Source organism: Bipolaris oryzae (assembly GCF_000523455.1).
Source record: "Bipolaris oryzae ATCC 44560 unplaced genomic scaffold scaffold_30, whole genome shotgun sequence".
NCBI classification, from domain to species: Eukaryota; Fungi; Ascomycota; class Dothideomycetes; order Pleosporales; family Pleosporaceae; genus Bipolaris; species Bipolaris oryzae.
In genome coordinates, this window is record NW_006911306.1 from 80078 (window position 1) to 97917 (window position 17840).

General features: G+C 51.7%; 7 protein-coding genes across 7 annotated transcripts; 4 read left to right on the top strand and 3 right to left on the bottom strand.

Moving 5' to 3' along the window:
• Positions 1-339: 339 nt before the first annotated feature.
• On the top strand, positions 340-4703 carry COCMIDRAFT_89133 (uncharacterized protein; the record flags this gene model as incomplete). The annotated part of the gene is made up of 4 exons (XM_007687508.1): positions 340-461; positions 565-607; positions 747-1638; positions 1702-4703. The coding sequence occupies 4 exons, from the start codon at positions 340-342 to the stop codon at positions 4701-4703; spliced, it is 4059 nt and encodes a 1352-aa protein (XP_007685698.1).
• An 852-nt stretch (positions 4704-5555) lies between these two features.
• On the top strand, positions 5556-6767 carry COCMIDRAFT_34696 (uncharacterized protein; the record flags this gene model as incomplete). Its single annotated transcript, XM_007687482.1, has 2 exons — positions 5556-6023; positions 6096-6767. The coding sequence occupies 2 exons, from the start codon at positions 5556-5558 to the stop codon at positions 6765-6767; spliced, it is 1140 nt and encodes a 379-aa protein (XP_007685672.1).
• Positions 6768-6986: 219 nt separating this feature from the next.
• Positions 6987-7745, bottom strand: COCMIDRAFT_34697 (uncharacterized protein; the record flags this gene model as incomplete). Its single annotated transcript, XM_007687483.1, has 2 exons — positions 6987-7424; positions 7530-7745. The coding sequence occupies 2 exons, from the start codon at positions 7743-7745 to the stop codon at positions 6987-6989; spliced, it is 654 nt and encodes a 217-aa protein (XP_007685673.1).
• Positions 7746-8161: 416 nt separating this feature from the next.
• COCMIDRAFT_3266 (uncharacterized protein) lies at positions 8162-10029 on the bottom strand (the record flags this gene model as incomplete). The annotated part of the gene is made up of 3 exons (XM_007687457.1): positions 8162-8521; positions 8582-9671; positions 9722-10029. The coding sequence occupies 3 exons, from the start codon at positions 10027-10029 to the stop codon at positions 8162-8164; spliced, it is 1758 nt and encodes a 585-aa protein (XP_007685647.1).
• Positions 10030-12027: 1998 nt separating this feature from the next.
• COCMIDRAFT_3267 (uncharacterized protein) lies at positions 12028-14274 on the top strand (the record flags this gene model as incomplete). Its single annotated transcript, XM_007687458.1, has 1 exon — positions 12028-14274. The coding sequence occupies one exon, from the start codon at positions 12028-12030 to the stop codon at positions 14272-14274; it is 2247 nt and encodes a 748-aa protein (XP_007685648.1).
• Positions 14275-14842: 568 nt separating this feature from the next.
• COCMIDRAFT_34700 (uncharacterized protein) lies at positions 14843-16054 on the top strand (the record flags this gene model as incomplete). Its single annotated transcript, XM_007687484.1, has 1 exon — positions 14843-16054. The coding sequence occupies one exon, from the start codon at positions 14843-14845 to the stop codon at positions 16052-16054; it is 1212 nt and encodes a 403-aa protein (XP_007685674.1).
• Positions 16055-16340: 286 nt separating this feature from the next.
• On the bottom strand, positions 16341-17710 carry COCMIDRAFT_34701 (uncharacterized protein; the record flags this gene model as incomplete). Its single annotated transcript, XM_007687485.1, has 3 exons — positions 16341-17345; positions 17403-17530; positions 17590-17710. 3 exons carry the CDS (start codon positions 17708-17710, stop codon positions 16341-16343), a joined length of 1254 nt encoding a protein of 417 aa, XP_007685675.1.
• Positions 17711-17840: the final 130 nt, after the last annotated feature.

Below are 17840 nucleotides of genomic sequence, written 5' to 3' on the forward strand. Positions count from 1 at the left end.
ATTTTAGCCTCGAGTCCAAGCTGCATCGTTCACTGGTGAAAGAAAAAGCAATGTCAGCAATGTCGATGAACGCTCAAGCGAGGCCCTACATTTCTCCGATGGACAAGCAGTCTCTGTTTTTTTCTTTCACGGACAAGGGGCGTCTGCACTAGTGGTCAATAGAGTCTCGTTGCTAGGTGGCTGACTAAGGCATCCCTGACGTCGAGCACGGGTCGCAGGGAACACCAAAAACATCCTATCCCAAAACCTGCGCTACCCACCACACGCGTCTCATGGAGTTGTAGCCCAAAACCCATTCCGACCGCAACCATCACTTTCTGTCCCCAAGTGATCGCGACCATGTCGACCAACAAGAGGGGCAACATCTTCGGCCAGGGTAAGCCTGAGCGCCCATACGAAGAGCGCGACGAACCCGCAGATGTCCCTCAGCGGGCAACGGCAGCCCAGCTCGCCGCACGAAAGTAAGATATTCATCTCCCGGCATGCATCTCACAACTTGACTACCAGTCTGTGTCACGATGATGCGCTTTGTATATGATAAGCTAACGCTTTTTTTCCCAACAGAATCAAAACCGCGAAAGCCCGACGACCAGCAGGCGCCTCCTCCGTGAGTATCCCGATATCCTTTTCAAGCCTCCGTTCCCCGTTCATACCGCGGCGCAAGCAAGTCGGCAAAGCGCTTTGATCTCGCGAGACGGCGCGAAATACACAATACAAAGATGACATTCGCTAATACACGCGCAAAGGGTCTATCACAGAGCGCAAACTTTGGCGCACCACAGCAGAATGGCTTCAACTTCGGCGCCTCGGCACCTGCCCCTGCAAACGGCGGCGCAAACGCCTTTGGCGGCTTTGGAGGAAACAATGCTTTCGGTGGCGCTAGCGCGACAAGCAGCTTTCCACCTGCACAGTCCGCCGCCCCAAGTACTACCTTTTCCAGTTCATCCTTTCCAGCATTTGGAGGCAGCAATTCAGGAACAGGCACAGGCTTCAATCCCCAGCCGCCTTCATCCGCGGGTTTCAACTTCACGGCAGGAGGTTCCAACCCATTTGCGACTGCGAACTCGGCGCCCGCGACAAACGGCAGCACCCCTGCGCCAGCACCCGCATTCGGAGGTTCAATATTTGGCAACTCACAAGCACAGAGCAATCCCTTTGGCGGACTAGCACAGAGCAGCACATCCAGTGCAGCCCCATCAGCCAGTATTTTCGGTACATCGAGCGCTGCACCCTCTGGCGGCCTGTTTGGTACCTCGAGCGCTGCGCCTTCGGGCGGCCTGTTTGGCACCACCAGCGGCGCTGCAAACGCTCCTACAACCACCGCTCCAGCCTCGACACCATTTACCTTTGGCGCTACTAGCTCATCAGCTCAGAACACTGCAAGTACACCAGCAACGAGCGGCATCTTCAGTGGCTTCAGCAACTCCACACAGACAGCACCACCGGCACAAAATAGCATTTTCAGCGGTTTTGGCACGAATGCACAAAAGGACGAAGCCCCCAAAGAGCCAGCTGCATCCCAGACTAGCATATTTGGTGGCTTTGGTTCAAACGCGCAAAAGACTGATACTGCTACGGAAACACCCAAACAAAATAATATCTTCGGGGGTCTAAACACAGGTGCACAGAGCACGCCGAGTGCCACGGCATCTGGATCAAGTCTGTTTAACTTTGGTGCGCCAGCACAGAAGACGGACGGAGCAACGCCCTCAGCACCATCTACTGGCTTATTCGGAGCTTCCACTTCGGCTACACCAAGTGCCAAGGTCTCCACACCTGCCGATAACCCTTTCGCAAACCTCCCAACTGCAGCGGGTCCATCTACTCCATTCAAAGCGTTTGGAGCAACATCGCAGACGCCTCAGGCACAGGAAAATACTCCAGCCCCCACAGCAAATCTGTTTGGTAATCTTAAGAAGCCAGAGGAACCCAGCACCACTGCTACACCAGAGACACCCAAGTCGAACCCATTCGCGTCACTTGCAAAGCCAGCTACACCCCCAGCTGCTGCACCAGCAGCCACTAGTTCTGGGTTTAGCTTATTTGGAACTGAAAAAGATAAAGATTCAAGTTCGGCAACACTCAAGGCTCCCGAGGCGCCCAAGTCGAGTCTATTCCAGCCTTTCAGCACCCCACAGCCGGCGAAGACAGCCGATGCGGAAAAGTCACAAGGCGGACTCTTCAGCGCGGCTCAACCAAAGACAAGTTCCGGTTTGTTCTCTCAGACATTCCAACCCGAGGCCAACAAGTCGAGCAACCTGTTCAGCAAGCCTCAGTCCAGCTTCCCGTCTTTCACTCCGTCTGCAACTTCTTCAAGAGAGGCACCAAAGGCTCCTGCTGCTGCATCTCCTTCGTCTGAAAAGTCCAATCCGTTTGCCTCCTTGCCAACTCCTTCAACAGATCGCCCAAATCTGTTCAGTACTCCCAAGGAACCTGCGCAAGCTTCCCCCGCACCAGCCATGCCAAATCTTACAGGCAGCTCCACCTTGTCGAACGAATCACAGCAAACACCAGAGATACCCAAGGTTCCCAAGGTACATGTCCCTAAAGAATGGTCTGTACCAGGTGTTGTTCGCGCGCAGAGCGGTGACAGTTTGTTGAAGCAAATCACGGACTTGACTGCTCAACTCCAAGTTCTGAACGGAAAGTACCGACAGCAGATTAGCACTCTTCCTCCCACGGCAGACTGGTCGAGTGTGTCTCTTTGGCACTACCAGCATTCCACCGACATCAAGAAGAAGATTGACAACGCGAAGAAGCAACGTGCAGCTAGCCGAGGCGTCACTGGAACTGAGTCCAGTCTGTCCACAAAGCGCAAGGCCGATGAAGATAATGTCGAAGCCCGTGATCCTTCTCCAATTAAGCGATCCCGTCCAGCCGAGACACCTGCGAGCCCAACACCTCAGCCATCTGCTTCTACTCCAAAGTTGAACCCACCAGCAACGGCGACATCAAACATGTTTGCCAAGGCAATCGGCAACAAGCCTTCCACACCTTCCGCACCATCTACATCATCAACAAATCTATTTGCACCAAAGACGGCTGAGAAGTCCAGTGAAGAACCTGCCAAGGCAAATGCACCCACTACTAGCTTTGGCTTCACCCCTTCTCTGCCAGCCACCAATGGTACAAGCAACTCGTCCACTTCGTCTGGGTTCAAGCCTACTTTTGGCGGCACGCCCAGCAGCACTTCCGGCTCGACAGGGTTCAAGCCTAACTTTGGCAGTGCTTCGGGAGGTGGAGGTGGCTTTATGGCGCAGTTTACCAAGACGGCAAAGACTTATGAGGAGCTTGCTGCCGAGCGCAAGAAGAAGGCCATGGAAGAGGATTACGATTCCGACGAAGAGACTGAGGAGCAATGGTCTGCCAGGTATGACAAAGCTGAAGAAGAGCGTCGTGCTGAGGAGAAGAAGAAGGCTGCTGCCACTCCCACATTCACATTTGGTGCCTCGGCTAAACCAGACGCACAGCCATCTGGCAGCACCCCGAAATCCAATCCTTTCTCTGGCCTGCTGAAGCCCACAAGTGGTGTATCTACGCCCGGAGGTTTCACTCCTAAGGATGTTAGCCCTGCTCCATCTACAGGTAGCCAGTCTGTCTTCAATGCCCCGGCGGCCTCTCCAGCTCCGTCTTCCAACATCTTCGGCCATCTTTCTTCCGGCCCTTCCTCAAACAACCAGGATGAGTCCGACGAAGATGACAGCGAGCAACAAGAGATTGCAGGGTCTGTAGAGCCAGCCACCCCGAGAGGCAATTTTGGAGAATCTGAGGCGGAGTCGGAAGGGACGCAGGAGCAGAAGAAGCCAAACACTAGTTCCAAGGGAAGTCTTCTTTCTAGGATTACCCGTGACAATGACTCCGAGTCTGAGAAGGAGAACAATGGCATTTCCTCTACGGCTGCAACCAACGGAACTACTACGCCTACCAACAAGCCCTTCCAATTCTTTGACTTTAACGCAGCATCCAAGACCGCACCACCCAAGTCGGACACATTTGCAGGCGATCAAACTTTCAAGTTTGGTAGCCCTATCAAGTTTGGACAGGCTCCCGCTACGGAGAAGAAGGATGCACCCAAGTTCCAGTTCCAGCCTGCTACGCCATCGCCAGGTGAGGGTTCGACAACGCCGGCGAAGCCACCGCCTTCTTCCATTTTCAACTTTGCCTCGTCGACTGGTGGTTCATCGCTGTTTGCCCCATCCGGCGGCAACTCCATCGGCTCTTCAGTGTTTTCTTCACGTGCTGGCACGCCCCTGTCTGAAGCTGGCGAGACTAGTGCAGCCTCGGCCGCAGAGGATGAGGAAGGCGAAAAGCATGAACAAATCGACCTCTCCCAACTGACCGAAGAAGAGCTCAACACTTACGACATTGTCTTCCACACTGATGTCGTCCTTGCTAAGCACCAGGTGGACAAAGATGGAGAGAAGGCCTGGGTTAACCTTGCCAAGGGCCCGCTTTGGATTCTCAAGGACAAGGAGACTGCTAAGTGCTCTGTCCGTGTCCGCATCCCAAGTGGTGCCACGCCTCTAAACTACCAGATTCTTCCTTCACTCCCAGCTACTGTCACTGGCTCCAGCAAGAAGATGGTCATGGCAACGAAGCCCGCAAAGGAAGGTGGACTGCAGTCGGTCATCTTTGCAGTCAAGTCTCCTGAGATTGCAGTTGAGATGGCTGCAAAGTACACCGAGTCGGTTCCTTCCCCTTAAGCAACATAACTTCACTTCAACCCTGCTGCACATCTTGTATGTGACAGGCAGAATTTTGAGCCTATCTAGGCTTGTTTTCACACAACCCCTTCGATGCTGAACTAACAGGTTACGTTTTCACCCTTTTCATACGTATGCCTTACCAAAATTGGCGCCCTTTCCCCAACACCCCAGCGAGTGATTTATTCGAATGTTTTTGTAGAGAAGGATTGCTGCGTTTACCCATCGAAATTAAGCATTGCATGATACGGCGTTTTTGTTTGCCCCCTACCCCTTAGTTGAGTTGAATTACGGATGAGAGGAGTGTTTAATGCGAAATAGCAATGATAAGGGCCCCAATTGACTTAGTTGTCTTATGTAATATATCAAGTTCATCTTTTTCCTGAATCCATTTGCAGGTGTCATGGATTGTATATTAGTTTGATAGTACTTTTCGCTTGTGTTGGTTGTGCCAGATTTGGACATCCCATGTGTTTTTGGACTTTATCAACGCCCTTGGTTGATTTCATGTATGAAGCATTCGTGCAATACATTTGTTATTACAGTATGGCTAGTAGATCCAAGACCAAACTTCAGTCGTGTTAATTCAGAGGATGAAAACAAAGACTGCTAACTTAAAGCTATAATCTTAGACGTTGTGCTACTGGCTTCTCCTTTGTGGGTGTGTCGACGTCTCTCTACCCGTGCGCGCGTCATGGACCACTCGCGTGGACAGCGTTTCCCCAGCCTCCCACCTCTATCTCCAACAGCCTTGTCTACGCGAAATGCCGCCTTGAATGTGCGCAAACGCCGGCGCATTGAAATTATTTGCGCGCAAATACTCCTAAGAAAGAAGAGAAGACCCATCACATCATGGACGAGCCCTCGGTGCAACTACACCTGGAGATCCGTGACGCCGTTGTTCGCGCTCTCGCAACGCGCCGCCCAATCCTCCATCACCTCAACGCCGATACCTCCTGGCTCCTTCAAATACCCCGTCCCGCCAACGCAGTCAAGCACGGTGCCCGCATATACTACAACATCCTAATCGATCCGTGGTTTGTGGGTGGACAAAGCGATGTCGCAAAGTGGTTTAGCCAGCAATGGCACGCGACGGAGAGCGCGGTAAAGAGCATTTCAGAAGTGGAAGAACTGGCACGACAAGTTGAGATTCTCGCCGGAGGCTTCAGACCAAGCAAGAGCCGGAAGCGCAAAGTAGAGGCCATAGAAGACGAAGAGAGTTATATCGACTGCGTAGCCATCAGCCATGAATTCACCGATCACTGCCACAAAGAAACGCTCCTCGAAGTTCACGGCGACGTCCCCGTCTTCGCAACAGAGGTACCTTACCTTCCCTCAAGCAACCCTCCCCATACAATGAATCCAAAAAAAAAGCTAACAACACCGCTATAGCAAGCTGCCAAACTCATCACGTCCTGGTCCCACTTCCGCACCGTCCTCACCACCCCAACCTTCCCCTGCACCGCAGACTGGCACGACTACAGCCTCCCACCCCTCCCTTCCTGGCTCTCCATCTCGCGCCTCACCGCCCCCAACGACGCCCTATTCTACCACTCCGCCCTCCTCATAACCTTCTCCACACACCCCTTCCTCTCCAGCTCCACACCCCGAAAACGCCTCTCCACACTAAGCATCAACGGCGACGGCGCCGAAGCAGACTTTTCCTTCTCCCCTTCTTCTTCTTCCGCCACCAGCGAAGCCGCCGAATGCGTCATCTACACCCCACATGGCATTCCGCACACCGCCCTGGCCCCCGTCGCAACTGCGGAGCCCGCACTGCACACGCTGGCGTTTCTGCACGGGCTACACGACGTTTCGATATCTGCGGCTCAGCAACTTAATCTTGGGGCGAAGAATGGGGTTTTGGCGCAGAGGCTCGTCAAGGCAAAGTATTGGGTCGGCACGCACGACGAGGTTAAACGCGGAGGCGGGTTTGTGAGTTGGTTTTTACGCAGGAAGGTTTGGAGGGTTGAGGATGCGATTAGAGAGGTTGGGGGCGAGGGAGAGGTGGAGGATGTGAGGTTTAGGGAGGTGGGGAATGGGGAGAGTAGGGTTCTTGAGTGATTGATTGTGTTATGCATTTCGTTGTGGTGGGGGGTAGGGGGGGTTTGATTTGGTCAAGTTGGTTTTGGGGGGGTTTTTTTTTAGAGTGTAAATATTGATATCCATATCGCCCCTTTTTGTTATTGTTGAATCTTCAAATTTTTTTTCTTCTTCTTCTCGCGAAGAAGATAGTAGCAGTAGTTTTCTGGAGATCATGTAAGGGGTACTATGTGGAATTGATTAGATGTATAGCCCATATACCCAATATCCACCCCTCCACCCCCCATTCAACCACACCTTCTCACTCTCCTTCCACCCCACACGCTCGAATCCTAACTTCTGTATCAGAGCTAGACTCCCCGCGTTCTCGTCATCCACCGCCGCTTCCACGTAAACCCTCCCTTTTCCCCCGCTCTGCTGGGCCACGGCTGCGGAATAGGCATTGAGTAAGCCGCGATTCGCTTCGGTGCCGTAGCCCTTTCCCCACGCTGTAGGGAAGATGGCGTAGCCTAGGGCGCGTAGGGGGATGTCGTCTTCTCCACTTCCTTTCTGCTTTTCGGGATCGGGAGAGCCAATATGGCGGGAAAGGGAAAGAGGAGGCAGAGTAGGACCAGAGGGTTGGAGGCGCAAGCTTACGCTTCCGATGTGAACCCCTAACTCGTCCTCCTCATCTCCCTCCTCTCCATTACTTTCTCCTTCCGTTTTTGTGTCGGAGTTTTCGGCTAGGACGTCCCGCATCTTCCATATCTTCTCACCGTCGGCGGGATGATATTGTGGCCGAACAAAGACGGCGTAGAAGTAGTTGTCGAATCGGTCTAGGGATTCGATCATCCATTCACGGCTTTCAGCGAGTGAGTGTGTGGTGCCGCGGAGAGACCATGCGGTCGCGGTGGGGTTGGACCAGTTTTCATGGAAGAGTTGGACATGGGGGTGGGAGGGGTGCGTGTTTGTGAGGCGGACGAGGGTTAAGCGGTCTGTGGATATTTTGGAGGGAATCATGGTGAGTTTGGGGATCTTGGGGGCGTCTTTGGGATGCGGTGAACGTGATCAAGAAGGGATTCTTCTGGGCTGTGAGGGTTATCTGTATACGTAGTGGATGAGTCAATTGGTATAGAATTTAGGGGTTAAGAATTTTTGATCTTTTATATTCATCGCTATGGGGCTGTGGGAATACTCTAAGAAGTCTGTTTGGTCATTGGTTTGAAATTAGGTCGTGGTTGTCATTGCGAGATGGAGGTGAACGAGATGGTAGCATTATGCCTCGTTATGTCTTCCCCAAGACTTCTCTAAAAGATTTCGTCATGCTGTTTCTTTGTTTCTCTCAAATCCATCCTTTATTTTACAACAAAAGTGTTCGTAAAGAAAAATACAAGTAATTCATAATCACACACTATCCCTCCCAGGTTGATGACTCACTACGCTACAATCTCAGTCATCAAGTCCTTTGGCCACCTCGGCTGATCCACTCCATTTCCTCTTGTCCCCACATTGAACCCCAACTTCACCTTGTCCTGTTTCCACTGAGCAATAGGTTTTACAACCTTAATATCCTTCCCAATAGCCCCCGAATGGCGTACTTCAAAAAAGTCTGGGTTGAATAGTATAATGCTGGAATTGGCCTGAATCATCTTCATGTAATGTATCAGCGTATACTGAATATTGTGGTAGTGCCGGAAAACCTGGCGTCCATTGCGCGTCCAGACGTCTTCCCAGACATCTTTCGGGTACGTCCCGACGCTATTGATAAGCCATTGGGAGTAGTAATTCAACGCGACCTGTTCAGCAATCAATCTCATAAAACCATGTATAGTTAGAAACGAAGAAAAAGAACTTACATCAACTTGATACGACCCACCCTCAGCCCCTCGCTTCAATACCGCATTCAGCACAGCAGTCACACCCGCAACACCAGTGCAAAAATCGCTGTTAGGGAAAATCGGCGTAACAGGCTCGTCATTCCCCATCGCGCGCCCAAACTCCATCGACACACCACAACATGCATCAGAAACCTGCTGCCACCCGCTCCGATATGCCCAGGGCCCATACCACCCATAACAATTCTCCCTTACAACAATCAATCCCCTCTCCCGCTCTTTCGTCAACTCCAGCAAGCCCTCAACTGAGAACCCGTACTTATCCAGGACACCAGGTCGATATCCCTGGACGACAACATCTGCTTCGCGCACCAGCGCACGCAACTTCTCGCGATCTTCTTCGCGTCGGAAATCGAGGTGCGAATTCCACTTTCCCCAATTCAAACTTACATGGAGTGTTGAGATATCCGCGAGATGCTCAGCCGTAACACGCATGACTGACGCACCAAGCTCCGCTAGTCCACTGGTGAGAACCGGTGCAGCGATAATCCGCGTCAAGTCGACGACCTTGAGCCCGGCTAGCGGGCGCTTCGGACTTGTTTCCGGGCTATCTGGCCACCAGCAGGGCGGTTGTTTTGCGTTTTCCACCTTGTGGATTTCGAAAAGGCCGACGTGCGCATTCGCTTTGCCGTGCTCGCTGTTTTTGAATTCTTCCGTTGTCCAGCATATGGTGCCTGCTTGCTTGGAGACGTCTGATGCGAGGCGCTGCATCTCGTGTGAGTCGATTTGTGCTATTTTTTCGACGTACGGGGTCCATGGTGCTTCGAGTGCTGTAACGTCCATGTCGTGTGGGAGACCGAGGTAATCTTGTGTGTGATCTGGGTTCATGGAGCCGTGGGTGTGGAAGTAGCGGCCATCTTTGCAGCGATAGATGTTTGTGGCTGAAGTACGGTATGCATTCCGCAGCATGTCGTATTTGTCACAGTCTTTGAAGTACTTGTCGTATGCGCTGTTGCTTTTTGACAGGGGTTTGCTGATGAAATTTATGTTTTCGCCGTCTGGGTCGATGGCGGCGAGGAAGCCAGACATGAAGAAGAGTTGGGCATGGTCGCTGTAGGGAGTTCAGCAGTTGTATAGATGGATGAATCGCACAACACTCACGTATCTATCTCGACTTCTTGAGGCTCGAGATTGTATTTTCTCTTTAGCAGGACGTTTACCATGGCGGCTTCTAGGCCTTTCAAGGCAGATATGCTTTCAGCGAAGCGCCAGTTGATGGCTAAACTAGGCGCATCGTTGCCTTTAAATTTGATGGTCTTTGCGCATTCTTCAATCTCTTGAGGGAGGCTGGGAGCAATGAGGGGATTCTTCAAGATTCCGTTGTCGAATAGGCTTCGTGCTTCACCCGGGATTGAGTAAGTGGATGAAGTACTGTTAGTGACGCCATTGGCGTGTCCATTTGTCGCCATTACGTCGTTTTGTTTGTATGAGGCAGGAAGCAATGGTGGTGGCAGTGGCAATGGGGAGAGAGAAGAAGAAGGGTTCGGTGTTTCAGTATAAATATCCAAGTAATGGTCATTCGTAGACGAATGTTGTACGTTAGTTTTCCGCGCCTTGAGTATTGCCCCGTCGGCAAAACGGAGAGCCCCCACCTAGTACCAGACGTTGTACCCTCCAAGATAGCTGGTAAGACGACACTACAGGACATGCATCAATGTACACATTTGATAGATATCTTGCAACTCATGAAACCCTTGTTCGATATAAAACCAATGCGCCCATCTCGGTTCCATCGTATGATGATTTGAACATTAGTAACAGCCTTGTGGTGGTGCAGTCGTTCATGCTGCACAAGGCTAATCTTGGTGTTTTACCAAGAGTCTCCAGTTTTGCCGATTAATCGAGAGGCTGCATCTAACTGGACGGTATTGATGGTCGAAGTATGCACCAGCATCTCGGGTGCTCGATCCGGCATTTAAAGTCTTTGGCGGGTTACCTTTTCCTACGGGTGCCTCGGCCCACCGATGTGGGGCACCATACTATATCTTATGTACTTTGTCGGCCTTTGCATAAGAACGTTCAATCGACCTCAGGTACCAGGAAAGTTGCCATAGTGAAGACGGGCTGGTTGTGTATGCCCCCATATATTTAGTCATTGATGAAAGTTTATTTGGTAGGTAATGTTGGAACCAAAGTTTGGAAAAAGTTACAATGGGGTACAGGCCGAGGTAAGCACATCAATACAAACCCTATCCGATAAGCTTCACAAGTTGTTTTCACTACAAAAACGTTGGGATTCTTTTTTCGTATGAATCTGAGCATGTCGTAACCCATGCTTACTTACTTCGAAGAGACAGCTTCGCATATCATAGAGTGAACGACTGATCTTTCACTCAAAGACTCAAGGCTATAATTAACAGTATTGTGTGTGTGCAGCTCATCGGAGTTATAGGGGAAGGCTGAAGAGCACATGGGCGATTGATTTTCAACACATCAGCCTTTCCTCTGTGGAATGCTGACAGCATTCATAAACACCAATGTGGATGCTGTGACCCAAAACTGCCTTACTACTATGCATAAGCCTGTAGTTTGCTCGAAGAGATGCCTAATACCGGTGAAAAAAGACCACAGCCTTGCCCTAGATGCCAACAGCAGTGAATTTACATACCCCAGCCTTCTACTCAGTCTCAAAACACATCTGCCTATCGTTAGCGCCCGTGTGTCTTGGCACGGCAGACAACTCCAATCATACCCCTAAGCGCGTGTAAATTGCATGTTTCGGCCTCATGTCCGTGATATCCTGATGAAAGAACATTGGTTGTCGCCCGATATATTTATCGTTCCGATAACGCCCCAAGCCGTCTTCGCCCCCAAAATTTGTGTTCCTAGTAAGGATTCGAGTCACGCGGGGAGCTGGCAAGGGGTGGGAACTCACAACCCGAATCGTCAACCTCTGCATAATTTGGATCGGCCCGCCCGTGATTCATACATCTTGAGATCCGGCGTCGTCAAACACACTTACAGCCTTCATGGTGGTATGGGTGATACAAGGCTGCGTACATCTTGTGCAACCGTAAGATGTGTCCAGCCATCTTGGAGTGGCATCATAATCGTGAAGTTTGCCAGCCACATCGATACTATCTTCACCCTTCAGCTCGCTTAGCCCTGTATCCTCAAAGAAGGGGGTTTGTCCTCTTTCCAGCTTTGCTCCATCACAATGCAGCCCCGCACGGCCCTTCACCATGCCGTGCGAATCATGCCCCTACTCGCAAGCGACTACCATGATACCAAGGCATGTAGAAGCGCCGCGTCCACCGCAATTCGGCGACGAGGCTGCAAGGCAGCAATGTGTATGAAATCTCGCGTCGCCCTCGGGCTCAGCAACGGCTGGATCCTCGTATCTCTTTGACCAGTAATTTTTTTGCGACGCCGAAGCAGCAATTGTATGACCGTCAAACTTCTCTATTATGGCTTCATATCTCCCCACAAGGCTGCTTTGCCAGATCAACGGGCAGTTTTCCGTCGTCAATTCCAGGGATGTGCACATTGAAAGCTTCGACATCTTATCGTATACCTGGGGTGCACCGGAACCAGAATGGGAATGCGACATAACAGGCGTGGATTGGGTACTAACGATAGCGAAAGATAAAATGAAAGACATCAAGAGGCTGATGATAAAGGAAAACATCCAATACCTATGGGCAGACTGCGTATGCATCAAGCAGACTTCGCCTGCAGACCAAGCTATCGAGCTGTCCCGGATGTTTGAGTATTACAAGAGCGCGGAAAGATGCCACATCCTTCTTGATATGCCCGTTGTGTGGGATCCACAGCAGATTGTGGATGACCTCAAGTTTCTCGATCACGTTCGGTCGCATATGAAAGGATCGGCGCTCGCGGCGGGCGCACCGGGTCTCATGCCGGATCAGAGAACGCGACTCCAGGAGTGGGCAGATGCGACCTGGGCGTTTGAAATACCAAAGATGACGGTCAGGACAGCTGCAATCGATATGGGTGTGCTAAACTGCTATGCCACGTGTGTCAACCACGTTCAGTCGCTGTTCCATAATCCCTACTTTACACGGGTATGGACATTTCAAGAGATGATTCTTGGCAAGAATGTTGTCATGTGGGCAATAGATCGCCAGGAGATATCGCGCATTGGCGAACTCCATACATGGATGAGTCTTGCCATAGATTCGCTGGATTTGGCACTCAAGCTGCAAGAGTGGATCGAGGAGTCCAGATGGATCAACAACGCAACCATTGAGGCGGTCCTGAGAGTCATTGAAGAAGATGCGTGGACGCTGAGTAGTCTCCGTCAGCAAGTCAAAGGCATTGACAGCGCGAGGACTGATATCATCAATGGAGGACCAAACTGGTGGCATGACAATAAAAAAGGTGTTGCAAATATCTTCTCAGCGATTTCCTTGACCCCGCGAAATTGCGGAAAAGCGCACGATATATTTCGAGGCCTTCTGGGTATCTTCAGTGGATTATTCACCAGTGAAGAGATCGAGGCACAGCTTTCGGGAAAAGATATGGGGAAGATGTCATTTAATTTCTTCAAGCAACTCTCCATTAAAACGGATTGGGCGTGGACCAAACTCGCAATCAGTAGCCGCGAGCGAGGAGAGTGGGATTGGATTCCTGTAGCTGAAAACGACAGCGGCAATCCGACAACAGATTGCTTCGCTGGAGTCATTTGTCTAGGAAGACTAAAAGCCAAGGGCCAGGCAAAATCTTCTGCAGTAACCGGAGTCAAAGGGAGTCCGAAGAAGTACATGAAGATTCGTCTGGTTCCAAACACCGAAACTACGGGTTGCAGCTTCATATTCAGAGGCTGTAACTGTGGAAAGAAGTTGAAGAAGGGCTTGTTTTCCAAAGAGCTTATCGAGACCAACGACCAACCCAGGGATGTGGTAAAGGACGAGACTGGTAAGATACTGGTTCAATGCGCGACCATACTGGCAAGCATCATGGATCCGAGCAGCGACATTGTGGAGTACAGACGACGGTTGCTTCATAAGCTACGGCCGAATTGGAGGACGACAGATCCATGTGCGAAACCCACATCGTGGGAAGACCGATGTGTCAGCGGTACCACTTGGGAGAAGCCATCACCACAATTTTTTCGAAGCCATAACAGGTCGGTGAACTACCGCATGGTCGACGTTACCGGTTTCGAATCTCGGCTGTGGAATGAGAATACAGAGAAGATATCCTGTGAAGTGCGGGTGAATTGCGGTTGTACAATCACTGCTCCATTTGCAATGATTTTCGAGGCACTTACAGTTATCGAAGGAAGCTCTTTAGGCGATACATGCGCGGATCGTGATGACGACGATCGCATTACCCTTCAAGATGGCCGTGGACTGGTGCAGATTGGTGTCATAGGGAACACATTTGATCTGCTAGGTTTCGGGGGAAGTGTAGAAGCCTACAGGTCGTATGCAGCCTCTTGTAAGAATCTGAAGCCTAGCAAGCCCGTGATTCCAAAGATACCATGGCCTATGGGACGGGCCCTTGTCAGAGAAGAGTTTGCGCATGGAATCATGGCTCAGATGCGCGATTACGGGTATATTAGGACGGGCGGTTCGGGGAATTTGCTGATTAGTCGCGACCACGTCATGGACCGGTATAAAATTATCGGGGTGTGCATTGATGAGTATATTGAGAATGAGAAGGGTAACAAGGGAGTGACGATTCGATGAGGATGGACATGTAATGACACGTTGGGTGGCTCTTTGCTTGTAGTAGTACTCTAGTCCAGGCCCAGCAATATTGCAAACTTTAGTTACACGCTCTCAGCGGACTTGATGTGTGTGTGCGTGTGTGTGTGTGTGGGTGACGGCGGTGTATGGCTGGTTGAATGATTGAGTAGTTCATGTGCCAGTAAATCTATCTAGATGGCAGATATGGCAGGGAATGTGAATAAGTATGCTTTTGCAAGTTAAGTCCTGGTATAGCAAAGGCTGTATGTTGTGTATATAACACCGAGACCTGAGTAGGAAGTAAAGGCACCGCCAAGCCACGATGACGTATTCGGTAAGACAGCATCCAGGTAACCACGACTGCCATTTGCACAGCCACCACCAATCCAATTCCCTTTATCATCATCAGGTCGCCTTGTTTGAATTGTGTCTTCTTTTCCAAGCCATTCACATTTCAGAGACCGAGTTGGGCCTGGCCTTCCTTCCATACATGCTAAAAAAGGGCCACGACTAGTATCACGGCCGCGGTCTTAGACTACTCAAATACCACGCCACCTTTGCCTATACCATGTTCAAGAAACTCAAAGACAAGTTGAAAGGTGACGAAAAGCCATCTTACGGAACAGATCAGCATAATCTACAATCAAATAATCCTTATTATCAACATTCTCAAGAGCAATCAACAGAGAAATACCAGCCTCCTCCTGGTCCCCCGCCAAACCAGGCCTCTTCATCAAAGCCCGGATATACAGCACCTCCAGGGCCCCCACCAAACCGTAACACAGGATCTTCTTCATCAGCCTACACAGCTCCCCCTGGGCCTCCACCAAGTCATCAGTCTTCAGGTTACGCACCCCCACCAGGTCCACCTCCTTCATACCCCCAGCAACCACCTCCAGGCTGGGATCCACCCCCATACCACGACTGGACCGTGATACCCGACACCGCACTTCTCCCTCCTCCCCCCTCAATGGGCTACGACAGTTCCCCCACGGCAAACGCCACAGCCGAAGAAGGCGACCGCGCCCTAGCCTGGACAAAAGCGCATCCCCTATGGCCCCCGCAAACCCTCCACCCAAGTACCTACACCGCAATCCAAAACGCGCAGCTCGCCCTCCTCAAACCCCCCTCTCTAGCCGGTGACTTGTTCCCTCAACAATCCGCAGGCCACTGGCGCATCCGCACCTACCCCTCCTGCCGCGACTCCAGCATCCTCTCCAATCTCCCCCTCTACAGCGCCCTCACTGACTCCCCCCTAATCACGCACCACCCCAGAACCCTCTACTTCGAGCTCAAAGTCACATCCATAGGCCACGGTGCTTCGTCTTCCCTCTCCGAAGCAGACGCCGGCATCGCAATCGGCTTCGTCGCCCCTCCGTACCCCACCTTCCGCCTCCCGGGCTGGGAACGTGCCAGCTTGGGTGTCCACGGTGATGATGGCAGAAAGTATGTGAATGACGCGTGGGGTGGCAATGATTTTACGACAGCGTTTAAACCGGGAGATACGGTGGGGATTGGTATGACGTTTGAGGTGCCGAAGAATCCGCCGGCGTATCAGGGCGGGCAGGAGGGGAAGGTGTTGGATATCAAGGTTTTCTTCACGAGGAACGGGGTTAAGGAGGGGGAGTGGGATGGGAATGAGGAGTTGGATGTTAGGAGTGAGGGGGGGAATGTGGGACTAAGGGGGGAGTGTGATTTGTTTGCTGCGATTGGAGTGTTCGGGGGAGTCGAGTTTGATGTCTTCTTCCACCCGGGTCAGTGGCTGTACAGGCCTGTGTGAGGCTGTTTGGGCGCGAAGGTAGACTTTTTGTTCTAGTTACTTAACTCCATGCCTTGTTTTTTTGTGGAATCAGTGTTCTTTGCACTACGGTTCTTTCCACATGATATGAATGAATTTCATCAGACATGAACAAGAATAATTGGTATGCATACGCTCGACCTCGTCAAGCAGCGACGTTGACGTCCATCAAGGCCATGAACAACCCTATCCAACCCTAAGACACCAAAAACGCCCACTATCCCATGCCTCACGAGGGGATCACGGGGTACTTATCGCCATACCCACACTACAGTACGACCTTCCTCGCATCCCTTGGGTGAGACTCATTCGGACAATACGGACACTTGAACCGCGATCCCTTGCTTAGTTTATCCAGCGACTCCTGGGCAATAACATGGCCACACGGCATCATCATCGGTGGATTCGTATCCGTCGACTGTTCCTTTGAAACCGGACATACGAAAATGCTATGGAAATGGTACTGGCTGGGCAGCGGAATCTCGACGGGTAATTCATCTTGGGTCGTCCACTCTGTACGTTTCTCCTTCATGATGGACTGCATCTTCAACAAGTAAGGGAGTGCGATGGCGCCGGCGGTGGCGGCGATGAAGAGTGGCGAGTCAGCGCTGAGGCCAAGGAGAGAGCAGAATTCGCGGTTGAAGGAGTGGGCGACTTCTTCCCAGGCGGAGTCATTGTAGAAGAGGCGGTAGTAGGGCGAGTCTTTAACGTTTGGCCAAAAGGCCGTTGCACCGAGGAGTTGCTGGATTTCACGGGCGTAGCGCTTGTGGAAGGGGGGGAATTCGCGATGTGCGTAGGCCCAGGCGTTCAGGACACCAGTGGGGATTTCTGTGTCCATGGCGTCGCTGTGTGGGTTATGGCTGTCGAAGAGGCAGATGTATTGAAGACGGCAGAGCTCAAATTCGAGATTACTGCCGCGACCCTCGAGTTCAGCGCTGCGTTGGCGGGCCCATTGTATGGCTGGCTGTAGATTCCTTTGACCGCGCAACTCGTGTAGTATGTGGTACATTTCGGCAAACTTCTGCTGCAGCTCTTCTGAATTGAAAGTGCCCTCTGCCAGATCCCTCTCCCAGGACTCGCGTATGTGGGGGTTTGGTGTGTTGGGAGTGGGCTCTGGGCGTGGCGGCTGGCGGCTGGCTTCTTGTACAAAGGTCGAGGCTACGTCGAATTGGCCCTCGCGGAGGAGGTGCATGGCAATAGCACGGTTGATGAGTGAGGGATGTGACGATAGGGCGTCATTTTCGGCAGAGGGGAGGGGCTTGTCTTTGAATTTCTGAGGGGTGCGGTCAGCCATGGAGATAGTGACGGCCGGTGTGAAGGATAACCATACCTTGTCAAGTGCCTTGCCGTATTTGTTTAGACCTGAGTAAATGGGCTTAAGATCTTTCTGTACAGTGTCGAGAGATTGCTTCAAAGGGTCCTGGAGTCTCGCGAGTGTCAAGGGCGCCGTTGTGGGATCTGGTCGAGTGCTGTAGTCAGTACATGTGCTGCTATACAAGCGACATAAGGGCACTCACCCGCTGCGATCTTTGCACGAGCTGCAGTGAGCATATCAATCGCCTTTTGCACGTGATCTATGCTGGCGGAGAGGTTTGCGCTCTTCTCCAGCAGCTCCACCTGCTCGCGGAGGTCGTCCATGGTGTTGATAGGGCCGGGGATTACAAGCGATGGTGATTAAGATGGCCTATGGGCGTTGGAAGCAATGAAGCGGTGGTCGCAACGAAGTGGATAGCGTCGGTCTGGCCAGAGGGACTCTTCAGTGCTGTCC